Source organism: Phaeoacremonium minimum (genome assembly GCF_000392275.1).
Source record: "Phaeoacremonium minimum UCRPA7 unplaced genomic scaffold PA7_03_scaffold_132, whole genome shotgun sequence".
In the NCBI taxonomy this organism is placed as follows: Eukaryota; Fungi; Ascomycota; class Sordariomycetes; order Togniniales; family Togniniaceae; genus Phaeoacremonium; species Phaeoacremonium minimum.
In genome coordinates, this window is record NW_006921039.1 from 139,583 (window position 1) to 153,705 (window position 14,123).

At 53.8% G+C, this 14,123-nt stretch overlaps 4 protein-coding genes across 4 annotated transcripts in view; 2 read left to right on the plus strand and 2 right to left on the minus strand.

Moving 5' to 3' along the window:
* UCRPA7_1793 (putative clathrin coat assembly protein ap19 protein) overlaps window positions 1-86 on the plus strand; it is a gene marked incomplete at both ends in the record, with an annotated part of 956 nt that extends 870 nt beyond the window's left edge. Inside the window, one exon of the mRNA XM_007914372.1 lies at window positions 30-86. Within this exon, the coding sequence (XP_007912563.1) occupies window positions 30-86 (57 nt within the window). The remainder of the gene's footprint in view (window positions 1-29) is intronic.
* A 1,265-nt stretch (window positions 87-1,351) lies between these two features.
* On the plus strand, window positions 1,352-2,440 carry UCRPA7_1794 (putative mitogen-activated protein kinase maf1 protein; the record flags this gene model as incomplete). Its single annotated transcript, XM_007914373.1, has 2 exons — window positions 1,352-1,357; window positions 1,433-2,440. 2 exons carry the CDS (start codon window positions 1,352-1,354, stop codon window positions 2,438-2,440), a joined length of 1,014 nt encoding a protein of 337 aa, XP_007912564.1.
* Window positions 2,441-4,049: 1,609 nt separating this feature from the next.
* UCRPA7_1795 (putative osmolarity two-component system protein sln1 protein) lies at window positions 4,050-7,681 on the minus strand (the record flags this gene model as incomplete). The annotated part of the gene is made up of 4 exons (XM_007914374.1): window positions 4,050-4,851; window positions 4,910-5,238; window positions 5,416-5,801; window positions 5,854-7,681. The coding sequence occupies 4 exons, from the start codon at window positions 7,679-7,681 to the stop codon at window positions 4,050-4,052; spliced, it is 3,345 nt and encodes a 1,114-aa protein (XP_007912565.1).
* A 2,329-nt stretch (window positions 7,682-10,010) lies between these two features.
* UCRPA7_1796 (hypothetical protein) lies at window positions 10,011-12,290 on the minus strand (the record flags this gene model as incomplete). Its single annotated transcript, XM_007914375.1, has 1 exon — window positions 10,011-12,290. One exon carries the CDS (start codon window positions 12,288-12,290, stop codon window positions 10,011-10,013), a length of 2,280 nt encoding a protein of 759 aa, XP_007912566.1.
* Between the last annotated feature and the right edge of the window lie 1,833 nt (window positions 12,291-14,123).

Consider the following 14,123-nt stretch of genomic DNA (forward strand, 5'->3'; position numbering starts at 1 on the left):
TCTACATGATTTTCGTGACTTCTTTCCAGATACGACTATATCATTGCACAGTTGTTCTGGCTACGGCTAATGTGGTCTCCGCCTAACAAAATAGGACGCGGAGCAACTCACGCGCAATCTCAAAGAAGTTGGGCTGATGTGAGCGATTGCTGGAGCGACGACAGTGGTTGCGGATGATACCCCTCGCACGCGATATCGACCGATTGACCTGAAAATACAGTCAGACGGGGTTACGTTGATGAATAGGCACGATTCGCAGCGAAAGACGCGAGATGCTGGGCCGCGGGCGAAGGGAGCTCTGGCATAGATGCTTGGTGACCATATCGATGTCACGGAGGGGATCTATCCCCTCCATTACGCATGTACCTTATGCAAATTACTGTGCTCAGACGGTGACAATCCGTCTCTGCGAGCGCAACCAACTACCTATGAATTGAACCTGCTAATAGGAAGCACTCTTCAGTCCATGATGACTCTGCCTCCAATCAAGCTCCTTATCTGATCATCGACCTCGTCTATCATCTTTTATGGCACTCCCTCCTACATAGCGCCAAGATGCCCTCGTCCGCCAGGGCAGTCTACTAAGGTTTGTACCGGCGTGGATGGCCGTGGGTTGCTGCTCGTGGTGACGAAGCGCTGTCTCATTCGCCTGTCGGCTCCCATTCGTCGGCTGGAACACCCCCGCGCGGACTGGGGCCACCCCCCTCCCCCCAAGCCATGGATGGCCCAGGCACCACACACGGTGCCGGAACCGGGCATACCTAGCGGGTCCTTTGTTGCGTGCGAACAGGGAACTCGCGGCGTACCCATGGTCCCAGGCCGTCAGACATCCAGCGAAACAGCCGAACGCCATCGACAGCACCACAACCACCACTACCTCGTAACCTTCTTACACTGCTCCCGCATCCTTCCTTCTCCTCCTCTTCCCAACCCAACCAACCGCCCATCACAAACACACCAGCTTTCCACGATGTCTACCGCTGCCCCGATGGCCTGCTAGACGCTGCTCAGCGTTTGGCTTTGGATTCTTATCTCCGCACTGATAGACAGCGTGAAGTGTCATCGTTTCCGCCAACAAGTGGCCGACAAGGACCAACACTCGAGAGACGAACTGCAGCCTGATTCACAACAACCACCATCCTCCGCTCAAGGCGTCATCGCGCAAACGCGGATTGCCGCATCTGACTTCGCAATACTGTGCCTGATCTCATCTTGCGACACATTCGATGTGGTCGCGACGATCTTAAGAGATCATCTTCAGCTACACCCTCTTCACTTCAGCCCGACTTGATAAAGATTTCATCCTCATATTTACCAGTAGATATCAACTCCAAGCGGAAATCCAGACAAAATGAAGGTGCGCATGTTCTGAAGGAGGCGCGGCCTCTGCTACAGCTGTCGTTCTCGCCCTATACTAACCACGTCATGATAGTTCCTGCCAGTTCGCGACTTCGATGTCGTAGCTGCAGCGCTCAATTTCGACACACCGGATTGCCATGTCACAGGCGGCTGCGACCTCTACACGACGAAAGCCGCCGGCTCCGACAAGAAGCTATATAAGAACATCGACAAATCGCTCGAGTCTCAACATGCGGCGATGCTCAAGTTCGGCGCGAGCTTATCCCCTCCACAGCGCGAATCAATGGCTGCAAGCCTCAACCTCTCGCGTTCAAGTCCATTCGGACCACTATCCGAGATCTCAAGTCGACGAACTTTTGCATATCTGATTGCGACTCTAAACGCGTCACATCCGGACTACGACTTCTCGCATGTTCTCCGGCCGACCGACTTCAAGCGAGAACGCAATCTGCGTAAAGTCATGGTAGACATCGACAGCACATTAAGCAGTGCCCGGCCGCACTCCTCCTCTTTCGAACCACCCGTCGCGCGAAGTTTTGGCTCTACCACCAGTCCCGAGACCGCCGTCTGGGGGCCTCAAATATGGGCTCTTATCGACAAGGAGATGACGCTTAAGGACTGCGGCATATTCTCTTATCAGCCAGCGGACGACCCCTTTGATGGTGAAGAGAGCGCAATATGGTCGCTTCACTATTTCTTCTTCAACAAGGACAAGAAGCGTGTGGCGTACATCTACGTCCGCGGTGTACCCGTTATGTCTCATTCACCCACGCTCCGACCGCACCCCAATCCACAATTGAAACGTGGCAATCTCGGTATAGATGCTGGCGCCAACAAGCGCGCGAAATTCTGGCTTGGCGATGTCTACGCAGAACGTATCGTCTCTAGCGACGACGAGGACGACTACGTAGACGACGGCTTGGTGTGGAATCGCGATGCCGATGGTGAGCTAGAGGAGTTCGCAGGCGACTATGGTGATTATGAGGACGACGAGATGGATGAGGATGACGATAGCGAACAACACAAGGGCTCAGTTCGAGGCGTGTCTGAGGACATTGCGTCGCGTATGGAGCTCGAGTAAGCCTCTTGCTGTTCCCCGCTGTCGAGCGTTCCCTCATCGAACATTTGATTTTCTTTCAGGCCCGTTCGGCCTTTGACTTTGCTCTGGCTGGCTTTGGCGTTCGGAAGTTTGCCTAACCCGATTTTCGGGGCTCATGAGTTGCCATGAAGCCTTCAAGTGGCTTCTATTGCTGATTCTCTGATACCTCTCTCGGCTCTCGAGGGCTCTGGTCGTTGCTGTTCTCGCACATATTCATGTCTTGCTTTCTCTGTATCTTGTTATGTATACCTCTAGATGAGCTACTTGAGTGGAATGGGCAATGACCCATCTGGCTCTGGTAGTTCGTCGATTGTTGGAGTTTGAAACTTGAGGGTGCCTTCCTGTGGATGCGGTCAGGGAAGTGAAAGACACCGCATAATACTGGATTGGAAACAGGATGGCGTTACATCGTTTTATATAGGTTCTGACAGGGCTCCGGTGAGAGCGGCACCTGTTATGGTAGAACCTGGGCGGTAACGTCGGGGGCCGGCTGGTTTCGTCATCTCTCTTTTGCTGCTTGTTATATCTCTCTGTATGGTAGTACTTGTTCGAATTATCAAGAGCCTGCATGCCCATGACGAAATCGGATTGTGGCTTTACCGTTTACTAAATACGAAACAAACATACATCAATGTCCATGCTTGTCTTCTCTAACTGTGTCTCACGATGAAAGCATGTAGCAAGCAAGTCTTGGAATTCTGATATCGTATATTGTTCTATCTGCCGGACAACTTGCAGAGTGTATCCTGGCCGACATTGGTAAAGATAGGCGACGGCCTCACTCTCTCTCTCTCACACACATACAAATCGTGTATTTGTCTCCTAGCTAGCTTTCGTACGGTGGTGGTGGCGGCGGCGGGATTACTCACTCACTCACTCACTCACTCACCAACTCACTCCGAGTGCCTAGCTGACGCCCTGGCCCCCTTTCGCTGCTCTGCTGGCATCGTCAGATTCGACGCCTTGTCGCTCTTGACCCGAGAAAGGAGCGATAGAAATCATCCACATCAAGGAGGACCAGCAAGTCCTGCGCTCCCACTATTATGACAAGATTATGGTGGGGGTTTTCGGGGAGGGCCTTCCCCTATTTCCCCTATCCTCCTGGACATTTTCCCCTTTGCAAAGTACAATGTGGCCTATCCCGCCAGTTTTTGTCTCCCTTCGTTTTGCCAGATGCGGCATTGGTGAAAAACGCAAGGTTGGGGGGGGAAAAAAAGAAGAAGAAAAAACGCCTCGGTTGTTTTTGAAGCTCGTGGAATAAAATGAAGATGAATAAAAGAATGCCCCTCCAATTACGCCGTAAACCTCTGTATGCCCTTTGTCCCTGGTGCCCCCCCACCACATGGAAACCCCCCTTTTGTGCCTGTAGCCAGATTGCAAAATCGAAGATGTCAGGGTCCGTAGAGGAGGGAAAAGGAAAGATTTTATTGATCAAAACAAGCTGCACAGAATGATGACTTCTCGCGGATGATGCTTTTCACGCGGAGGGGTATAATGATGTAGCCGTATACGAGAGATAAGAGAGAGTCGGAAGTATTGGTTGAAGGAAGGTTTTAGGTGGTCTTGTCGTCGTTAATGGCATGAAAGTAAATCATGACTTGGCCGCCGGTGGAGGAACTCCGTTCGGGTGCGGTGGAACGGTGAGTGGACTGACTCCATCACTAGGAGTGCCAGGAAGGTTCTCCGCGGTGTCTGTAGGTGTTTTTTCCGGAGTTGTCTTGCGGGTCAAAGACTCCTTCTCCGGCTCTTCTGGAATCGTGGCGAACTTCTGCAGAACCTGTTTTAGAGCAGGTCGCCGAATAGGCTTGCTGAGGAATTCATCCATTCCAGACTCCATGCACTCCTTGACATTGCTCTCTTCAGAGAATGCTGTCAGAGCCACGATGGGTGCATTGTAGCCCATTTTTCGGATCAGTCTTGTGCTTTGCAAGCCGTCCAGATTTGGCATCTGAATGTCCATGAAGATGACATCGAAGCGTTTGTTGACCTCCATGTTCGCCTTAACTAGGTCAAATGCCTCCTGACCGTCCTTTGCGATCGTGACATCGTACACATCCTCAAGCTTCAACATCCTACTGACGACCTCGATGTTTGTTGAATTGTCGTCGGCCACCAAGACTCGGAGCTTGCCCTGGCCACCCTTATTGGCCATGGCACGGCTAATAGCCGCCATCTGGTCTTCTTTACTGGTGGTTGCCGGGTTCGGCGTTGTGGCGAAGAAAGGTTGACTCAATCCCACAAGGCGAGGCTGCTTGTCAAGCACTGCTGTGGTGCTGGTTGACTTGGCATCCGTTACGACAGGCTTACTGAGGGTGCTTCGGGGCACATCATCTGCTGATCCCACGCTAGGCGGCCTAGAGCCTTGCAGACTGCTGGATGCCGTGCTTGAAGTTCTGCAACTCATGTCAGTTTCGTTTGCTCTCCCACAAGAAGCGAGTCATTCAATCATACCTGTCCTTCACATATTTGAGCGGTATTTGCATAGTGAAGGTAGTCCCCACGCCAACTTTGCTCTTCAAGGATATGCTACCGCCCATAAGGGTGGCGAGCTGGGAGCAGATACTAAGACCCAGTCCAGTACCACCAAACTTCTTACTCAGGCCTAGATCGCCCTGGACAAACGGTTCAAACACACGCTGTTGCATATGTTCAGGAATACCAGGCCCAGTATCCTCGACGACAAATTCGAACATGAATGTTTTCGCGTTTGGCGGAGGAGGGGTTGGAGATCGCTCTCGTATATGGACGTGTGGCGTCGCCTTGGGGTCTGCAGGGTTGATCTGTAATGCGGTCCCCTTATGAAACTGTTCTTGCTGGGCTGGCGTGGTTGCCCCTCTCGAACTCGCCGAATGTGTCGAGCCAGATCCAACCCTGTGCCTACTTCGACCTGCGCGGTTCGAGTTTCTTGAGAATGATGACGCGCGGCTCTCATCGCTGCTCTGCTCAATCTCACCTACACATTTGATTTGAACTGTGACGGTGCCACCCTTCGGTGTGAACTTCAAGCTGTTGCTGACCAGATTGATGATGACTTGGAGGATTCGGTGTTGGTCGCCCCACAGGCACATGTCCTTGAGTCTGCCCATACCGGGCGGCCCAAGGGCCGGGAGTTTCTTCTCAATGCTGACTCTCTCTGGGCTCGGGCTTGCCTCCATACTTTCAGGACCAAGAAATTCGACGGTGAATGTTATCCGACCCTCTCGTACTTGTTTATCGAAGATAGACAACATTTGTGACCGAATGTCGCCCAGTCTGAACTCTTTCTCTTCCAGATTGACTTGTTGGCCAATCTGGTTTTTGGAGAAACTGAGAAGATCCTCGAGTAGGTGAAGTAATAGATCGCCTGTGCCGACTTAGCATACGTAACTCGGCTAATCATTAGAGGGGCAACTTACCAGACTTGTAGAGAGTCTTGAGAGACTGTTTTATCCTGACGAGGTCATCTTCTTCCATACATACGGCACACATGCCCATAATTCCATTCAAGGGCGTCTTAAGTTCGTGTGAAATATTAGCAATGAACAAGGTCTTGCTCTCGTTGGCCGCCTCAGCCGCTTTCTTGCTGATTTCCAGCTCTCGAGTGCGTTCGGCCACCTTCGCGTCTAATGACGTATACTGCTTGACCAGTTCTTCAGTCATCTCGTTGAATGTTGTTGTGAGCTCCGTCAGCTCGTCAGTGACAAAATGCTTCCTGTCTTCCACCTTTCCGGGAATTTTGAAGATACGACGCTGGGCCTCGCGGGAGGAGACAGAGGCCTGCTTACGCCTTCGTCTCCTTCGAATTTCTCGCCGGATCTTTGCGATCCAAGTGCTGGCTTTGGATCTTCGCGATCCACTCCCAGAAGAAGGCCCCATTTCATCATCCTCGATTTCGAACTCCTCCAAGTCATCGTGATAGCCTGGGGGTGTAATAGACTTCTTCGTCGCGTCCTTGAGCCTCCGGATGGGTTGAACACTCAAATGGGCGCAAGGGATGATGAACAATAATATGACGCCCGCGGTGCCGAAAACACAGCCCAGGAGGATCTTTCGAAGAGTATTGATCGGTCGATACGCTTCAGCTCTCTCTTGTTCGACAATGATCGTCCAGTTCACCAGAGCTGTCTGCGGCCGTGCAAAGCCAACAGCAACCGAGTCTCCCTGTTCGTTCTTAGTCGACAGAATACTACTTGCATTATTTATAGTATTGATGCGATGCGCAAAATCCTTGAACGCGGCTGGGTAATCAGCAAGCGGGAAAGGATCATCGTATAGCCCCGACTCGTAGCTACGCTCCGTGTGCCGGTCCTTTCCCTTGGGAGCTTGTACTGGAGGCAGCATGAACTGCATCAGTGTTTCGCCGAAAGCCGTCTTGTTGACAGGAGTGTACGTCGAGTTGCTCGCCGGATTGTCTGCCGGAAACCTATTTGACTGTGATTTCGGCCCAATAAGAAGTACCATGCCGGTATCACCAAGCCCCTCCCGGGAGCTCTGGATGTCGACAAGCGTAGCAGCAGACGCAACAATCGTGACATAGCCCAGAATATATCTTGTGTTGCCGATCTTCCTAACAGGCACAGTGAGGGACACAAGGGCGTATGTTTCGTTTATAACCAAGGGCCCTAGCAATAGACCGCCATTGTTACTAAGACGGACATCTGGAAAAGCGTTGACTGTGAATGCATGCGTGGAAGGCATAGCCGAGTTGGGCTGGCCGGTGTCGTTGTAGGTAATATTGGGATAGAGCATCGGGGGATAGCCTGTCGCCGAGTCCTCTAAAATGGGGTGAGTACCATCCGGCAAGGTATAGGGCAGGACAATTGGTTCGAATCCCTCTCCTGTCACATTGAGAAGGCCGTGTGCCGAGCCAGTAGTGTTCCTAGAGTACAGCCTGGCCTGCAACAGCGTACTGCCGACCGCGCCGGTTCCCAATGCACTTTCCAGATCGTTTTGGGCATTCACCCAATTACTAGCACTAGTATTGCCATTGTAGAAGTTTTCGAATGCGCGCTGGATGAGGATTCGCGTCGATATGGTCTGACTTGTCGACTGGAGTAATTCTATCTCGGAGGATAACCGAGCAGCTTTGAGGGAGGCTGTGAGGGAGAGCCCGTCAGACTCTACGCCCACAACAAATTTGTTAACGTAGATCCATGTGGGTATCGAAACGACAGCGAGGGCGATGAGGACGGCGAGGAGCACCAACGCGGCGAGCTGCTCCCGGATAGCTATTCTGACCTGCATCTTGCCCTACTATAATGAGGCGTCCAGCTGGAAGTCCTGTGTACCATGCATCCTTCGACGGGTCGCCCAGATGTTCGTTGCAACCGTAGACTATGAAGCCAGCCAAAGCAGGCTCGAAATAGCCAATTGTGCTCGTCCCAGGGACGTCAGGTCGACCGTTAAAAAGACGAGGGTCGTCGGAAGGATGTTGGCGACGCAACGAGCAATGTTCGATGGCTCGGCGTGTGTCGTCGCCCTGTTCAGTCAGCAACGCTGAAATACCGTACTGCCTCGCCACGCGACGGTAGCTCCGGCCTCAACGCGGCTCCGTCCGATACAGGCAGGCCGGATCTAACAGCAAGGTCGGCCCCAACTCAATTGTCGAATGGCTCTCGGTGAAAAAGCGACCTCGGCTGCCTCGCGTGGAAGGTTTGACGATGCCGTGACGTTGGATCGTTGCCCGCTTGTTGCTGGTGGTGGTGGATTCGTGGTCGATGGGGATTTTTGACAGATCGACGGCCCTAGTCGAGCATGTACCGCACGCACGTACTATGGGCGATGGGCGATGGGCGATGGGCAATGGGCAACACAACGGGAAAAGATTGGATTTGGGATTCTTGGGGGTGGGAAAAGCCGTCGAATGGCAGCGCAACGGCTGAGCGAGTGAGCGACCGCGCGACACCCTGTGCTACCAACCTTTTTCACTGACTGACTAGGGTACAAACTCCAAGCGGGAAATTGCCTGGAAACGAAACGAAACGAACGCCTGTGTCTTTTGCGTGAGTGCTAGTTACAGCACAATAGAGCAGGTTTTCCACTCTACTTGCGCAAGAGCTACCGAGAGCAGATTGCTAACATACTGCTGCTACCTACCTACCTACCTACCTAGGGATCTAGTTAGGTGCAGTTATTCGGCCTCTCTGCACTCTCTGCATATGCTACTCTTCAATGGAATACGGGATTTGCCAACAGAGGATGGGGACCAAACTCTCCTTGACATACCAAACACAGTCAAGCTTCCAGGGCGGCCCCAGTTAATTTTCAAGGTCCAGCGCAAGCTACAGAGAGTCTCGACCGTTCGCGACGGGCATCCTCTGCCTTCACAGTGGGAGGCCATCCCTGTCGTGGACCTGGTCGAGAGCTGGACTTCTGGGGCCGCGGGTGAGGTGAAGCGGAGCATCCACTGGAGAGGGCGGAGTCGTCGCAATTCTCATGGGCACCCCAATCGCGCATTGCATTTGCTGGCCAACTAAGATCGAGCTTTGCTAAGCACCATCGGGCTAAACAATCTCTCCAGAGCGTCCCTCGCTCAATCGAGAAGAGCGCCGAAAAAGGCCCACTGCTAGGCGCCTCAAAGAGAGACTATGACCACTAGTTACTAGATGCACATGTGTCAGGCACAGATTGTCAGATTGCCTCCAAAAATGTCTCAGCCTCTTGGGTGCCCTCTCACTTCTTGTCGCCACGCGCTGTGCAAGTGCTGTGCTGGCCCTCGGTGTCGTGGCTGTGGTGTGTCTTTGTGCGCGCAGGACAGGGGCGAATAGTATACTGTGGTGTATGGTTGGGTGGGCTTCGGAAGCTAATGGGCACCAAGGGGCACTCCCGATCTCATCCAGCCGCACGGGATATCATGGAGATTCAAGATTGGATGGAGTGTGATGGGCGACAGGGAGCCTGGTCCAGCTCCTGCGAGTGCTTGCGTGTGTTTGTACCACTGTACCGAAGATCCCCGAAGACTCGGCACCCTTGTGCATTTCGAATACAAAGCATAATCACCGCAATGTTAGCGAATGGGGCCACCCTTGGCATGGCTTGGATACGATACCCAGCATGCCAGCTGCTAGCAAATTAGCTGAGAGACCACGCAAAAGACCTCTGAATCTAGAGAAACCCGACAGCCCACGAGAAGCCATCCAATTTGATCCTAGTGTACGAGATGACGAACACAATGAGACGCGGCCGTTGAGGAAAGCAACTTAGCCTAGAAGCAAAAGAAAAGGGTCGCACAGTCGATGCTGTATCACTTGACACAACATGTAAGCGTTGCAGCGTGGAGGGAGAATCAACACCTCTTCGGAACTTGTTTCCGAGCGTGGGCCCAACGCTGCGGAATGGGCCGCTCGTATCGCTCCTTGCAATGGAATGATGGTCACAACGATAACAACGGGTGTCATGGAAAGCGTAATACTAGCAATTGTATTGTCTGGATAAGATCATACATTCGTGATGGCATACAAGAAAGTCGTTCACTCAAGAAGTCATCAAGGCCGCCCCGGCTCCCAGACCACCGTTACAACACCTGAATACACCAACGCCTTACACCACTGCCCCTATACAGATGGCACCGAGCTCAGCTACGACTAAACATCAACGGCACCAATGCCGAGTTACTTTCAAGACTCTGGTGAGTCTGCGCGACGTTCATCACGCTTCTAGCGCCAAATAGACTTCTCATGCCCGCGTTGGACGTGTGCGCAAACCCAATGGTGCTCTCACCGGCTCCGCACCGTGCAGCAAGGCCAATGGACTTCTTGTTTTTGCCCTTGCAGAACTCCCGGCTGAGCTTGAGGAGCACGGCCTCCTTCGCCTTGCGCAAGGCTGAGACCCGCGCCGACACATCCTCTGCCAGGAGCCGCTGTGCCTCCTCCTGCTCTATGTTGCGCTGCACCGCGCTGAGGCCATCGCCTGCAGCCCCAGAGCCACTCCCAGAGGGGTTGTAGACTGTCGGCTGGAGCAGGACGGCCAACGGTTCGGCCGGCATGGGGGCCGAGATGCTGAGAGGTCTGAGCGGCCGCGGCGTCTCCGGGCGGTAGTAGTCTGCCTCGTCATCGGTGCCGATGACTTCGGGCACCTCCGACTGCTGGTGGTACGGATGCGACGAGAGATCCGGCATGGGCTCACCGCTGAGCGGATGGCGAGGCGTGTCATGATGGTGCCGGCGATGAGACGAGCCGCTGCGCTGCCGCTGCCGCTGCCGCTGATCGCGATGGTGGTGGCGCTCGCTCTTCTCGCTGCGCTCGTCGTCGGCTCTGGAGCGATGTTGCTCGTCCCCTGAGCCATCTTCGGTGGTGTGGTCCTTCATATGCCAAGGCTTGCGGCGCCGTCTGCGCACACGCTTCTTCTTCAGTTTTGTACTGAAGCTCATGCTTGCTTCTTTCGCAGCTGCAATGTCTGAGGCTAGGCCGCCGTCATCTTCCTCCTCGACTGGCTCCATTATCTCAACTGGCTGCTCTGGAATGGCCTCTGGTTCTTCACCCTCGCCTTCTGGCTCAGCATGAGGCTGGTATTCGTTATTGACACCAACAAACGCCTCCAACCCCTCAATGTCTAGATCGAGGAGCTCCTTCGAGACAGCCGCAACAGCAGCGCTCGGGCTCGGCAGCTCAGCCTCGTCGTGGGCAGCGCTCGTGGTGGCAGTGCCGAAGCTCTCCGCCTCCGACCAGCCGCCGCCGGTCGAGCAGCGCGACCACACGTCGCTGTTGGCCGCGCCGTCCATGAGCGGGGCGAGCGCGTCGTCCCAGCTGCCGCCGCCGAGCAGCGCCACGTTCTCAAAGTCGAACTCGCGCACGGTGCCGCGGTGGCTCGCGACGAGGTCCGCCAGCTGCGGCGCGTTCATCGTGGCGTTGCGCACCTGCAGGTAGCGCAGCCGCGGGAACACGATGGGCCGCCGCACCCGCGGCGTCGGTGGCAGCGGCGACATCGGGCTCGTCACCTCGTTGAAGAGCTTCTTGGAGTTGCGCGGCGGCGCGAACAGCGGGTCGCCGGCCAGCGCGAGCGGGCACGGCCCCTTGCGCCCCAGCCAGGTGAAGGTGAACTTGTCGAGGCTGGGCGCAAAGTGCCGGACGTAGTCGTCCATGATCTTCAGGTGGTCCAGTCCCGGCGAAGTTCCGTAGAAGTCCCAAGACTCGACGGAGATGTACAGCTTGCGGATCTGCTTCCATCGCCTGCCAGCTGAGGGCATGCAGCCGAAGCCTGGGACATGACGGAGATAGTTGAATGCGGCAGGGTGAACAGATGAAAGAGAAAGCTTGCTGAGCTTATTCAGTGTTGTTCTCTCTATTGATATCCGCAGGCTGATGAGGGCATAGTCGACAATGTCTCGCCGATAGCGCTCACTTGGATCTTGACCCGGAGTTTTGATAGTCAAGTGCCTCATATTGGGTAAGTGCTTCATCGCATTGATGAATGATGGCACATTAGTTGCGGCATGGAACAGCGGGGGGTATTGCTGTGTGAGGATGTCCCCTAGTTCTGAGTTGCCGTACTTTGGTCTCGCCAAGACCGAAGCCATTGATGTGTGTGGCGTGTACAAGAAGCTGATCTCATGACCCGTCAATGGGTGGATCAGAGGTGGCAGAAACGTCGCCTCTGAGTGTGGGAAGTAGAAGGTAAGGTGTTCAATGTGATGCCCGATACGGGACAGAGCCTGGACACGACACGGCCTTGTGAAGGTGTTGGCGGTGAAGGTCAGGTTGGTTCGCATAAATAGGCGTTTGGTAAGTAGATTGCAGCAGGCTGAGTTGGCGATCCTGACGGCACAGATGTCCTCCTTTGAGAGAAGGCTGAAGAGCTTCTCACGTATGTTCTCTTCCTGCCAGAGGCAGTAGAAAACTTGGGATGTGTTTGCCATAACTGTCGCATAGTCTTCTTGTCAAGTAAGATTTGGGTGGGTATCAATCAGAGACTTGAAAAGTCAAGAGTAGGTTGTGAATGTTAAGGAATAGCCCTCTTCCCAGCGTGAGGACCAAGTTGTGAAAATTAAAAACAAGTAGATTGGTCAGAGAAAGAATATACAGGAATAGAGACGGCGAGCCTCAGCGGGAAGAGGGCGGTGTACCGCAGTTGAGGTTATTCGCCGCTCATCCAGACGTTTAGGTTGACGATGATGTTAAGACTTTGGTTGAGGCTCTTCAACGAGTTTCGATAAGACCCGGTAGTATTGACCTTTGTTTTGACTTCAAAACCTGAGGGGCCGTATGAATCAGGAGAAAGAATTGTTTCCTGAGCCCTCAACTCGAGGGCCGCTCGAGGGCCGAACATGTTATACCCGGGCCACTTGAGTCGGCCAAGGCTTCTCGCAGAGTCCTAGCCTCCCCTTCTCCCCTTTGCCTCGCGCATCTCGCGCCCGTCTCCGCCCATCGTTTCCGTTTTCTGTCGCTCCTGTTCGCCCCTTCTCGTCTTCCCCCTTTGGTGTCGCTCAACATCGGAAGAGGTTGGGAACGACTGGTTGCGAGTGACTCATTGCCCCCATGCAAAGAGTCCTGCAGCTGTTAGCCGGGGCTCTTCTGGAGCCTACCGTGCAGTAGCAGGGTCCCAGGAGGGTCCCTCGAGGCGGCACCCCCGCAAAACACCTCGAAGGGCCATGAGCGCGACCGTGGCCGTTAAGCGCGCCGGACCGCCTGAGTGGCCACAGGGCCGTGGATCGGGCGGTGCATCTGCACGGCCGGATGCAGGCGGTCTCAGCAGGCCGTTGCCAACGGCCAGTGGGAGCACTTGAAACCGGCAGTAGTGCTGCCAGGGGCCTGCAGACTGCTGCAGACTGCCTGTCTATCGATAAAGCACGGAAAGGGAGTGGCTGGGACGCTGGGCAGCCCGCCTATCACAGGCTAGCGCAGCACACGAGACTGTCGCGAACTCTCTCCAGAGCGACACGTTTGACGCGCATGCAATCGACACGTTGACAGCATAAACGCGGATGCACGCTAATGCCAAAATGCCACGAGGGAACTATAAATTGGCTAAATATACTCGTGTGTGGGCTTGATGAAGTGACGTTGCCCTTGAGTCAATCTGGGTGAGAGCAAGAGACGCTTCAAACCGTAGTAGAGTCATCCGATATGGCGTCCTGGATTTGCGGGCAACTTTTGGCTCCTTTGTGCGCTGGCAAACGACTGTCTCTCATTTGACGAGTTGACCCTTGAAAGGGGTCTGTACAAATCATAGGGAGAGCAGTTTTATGCTCTCAATCATGCTCTCAACGTATGTCGCTGCAATGCTGGATGACTCCAAAGTGGGAACACCCCAGCATCGCACTTAGAGACTTGGACCTTCAAGTAACAAAGTTTTTCTGTATTACAGAGAGGATCGCAAAGAATCAGCTGGCCCCATGTCAAAATCGAGCATTGAACCGCACTACGTATGGAGCGTCGTGACGTGTAACTCATTGAATTGCTGTGTTCAAGTTAGAGTTGTGAAGAGTCAAATTCTATGACTCTTTACTCTCACGACCCACTCTCTTGCAATTACACGTGTCGAACCTCTCCCCTGGCACTCATGACAGAGTTTGCACTCAAGCTCCTAGAGACAATGAGGTACTGACGAATGATTGATTCATCAGCAAGATCAGATACTTCAATCGCCCGCCAATGTCCGAGTCAAGTCATTGACCAGAGATGTGACTAATTTCAAGTCGAAAGAGCATATCAAGTATTGTTTCATGAAATGAAGCTTTCCGCCTAAAATG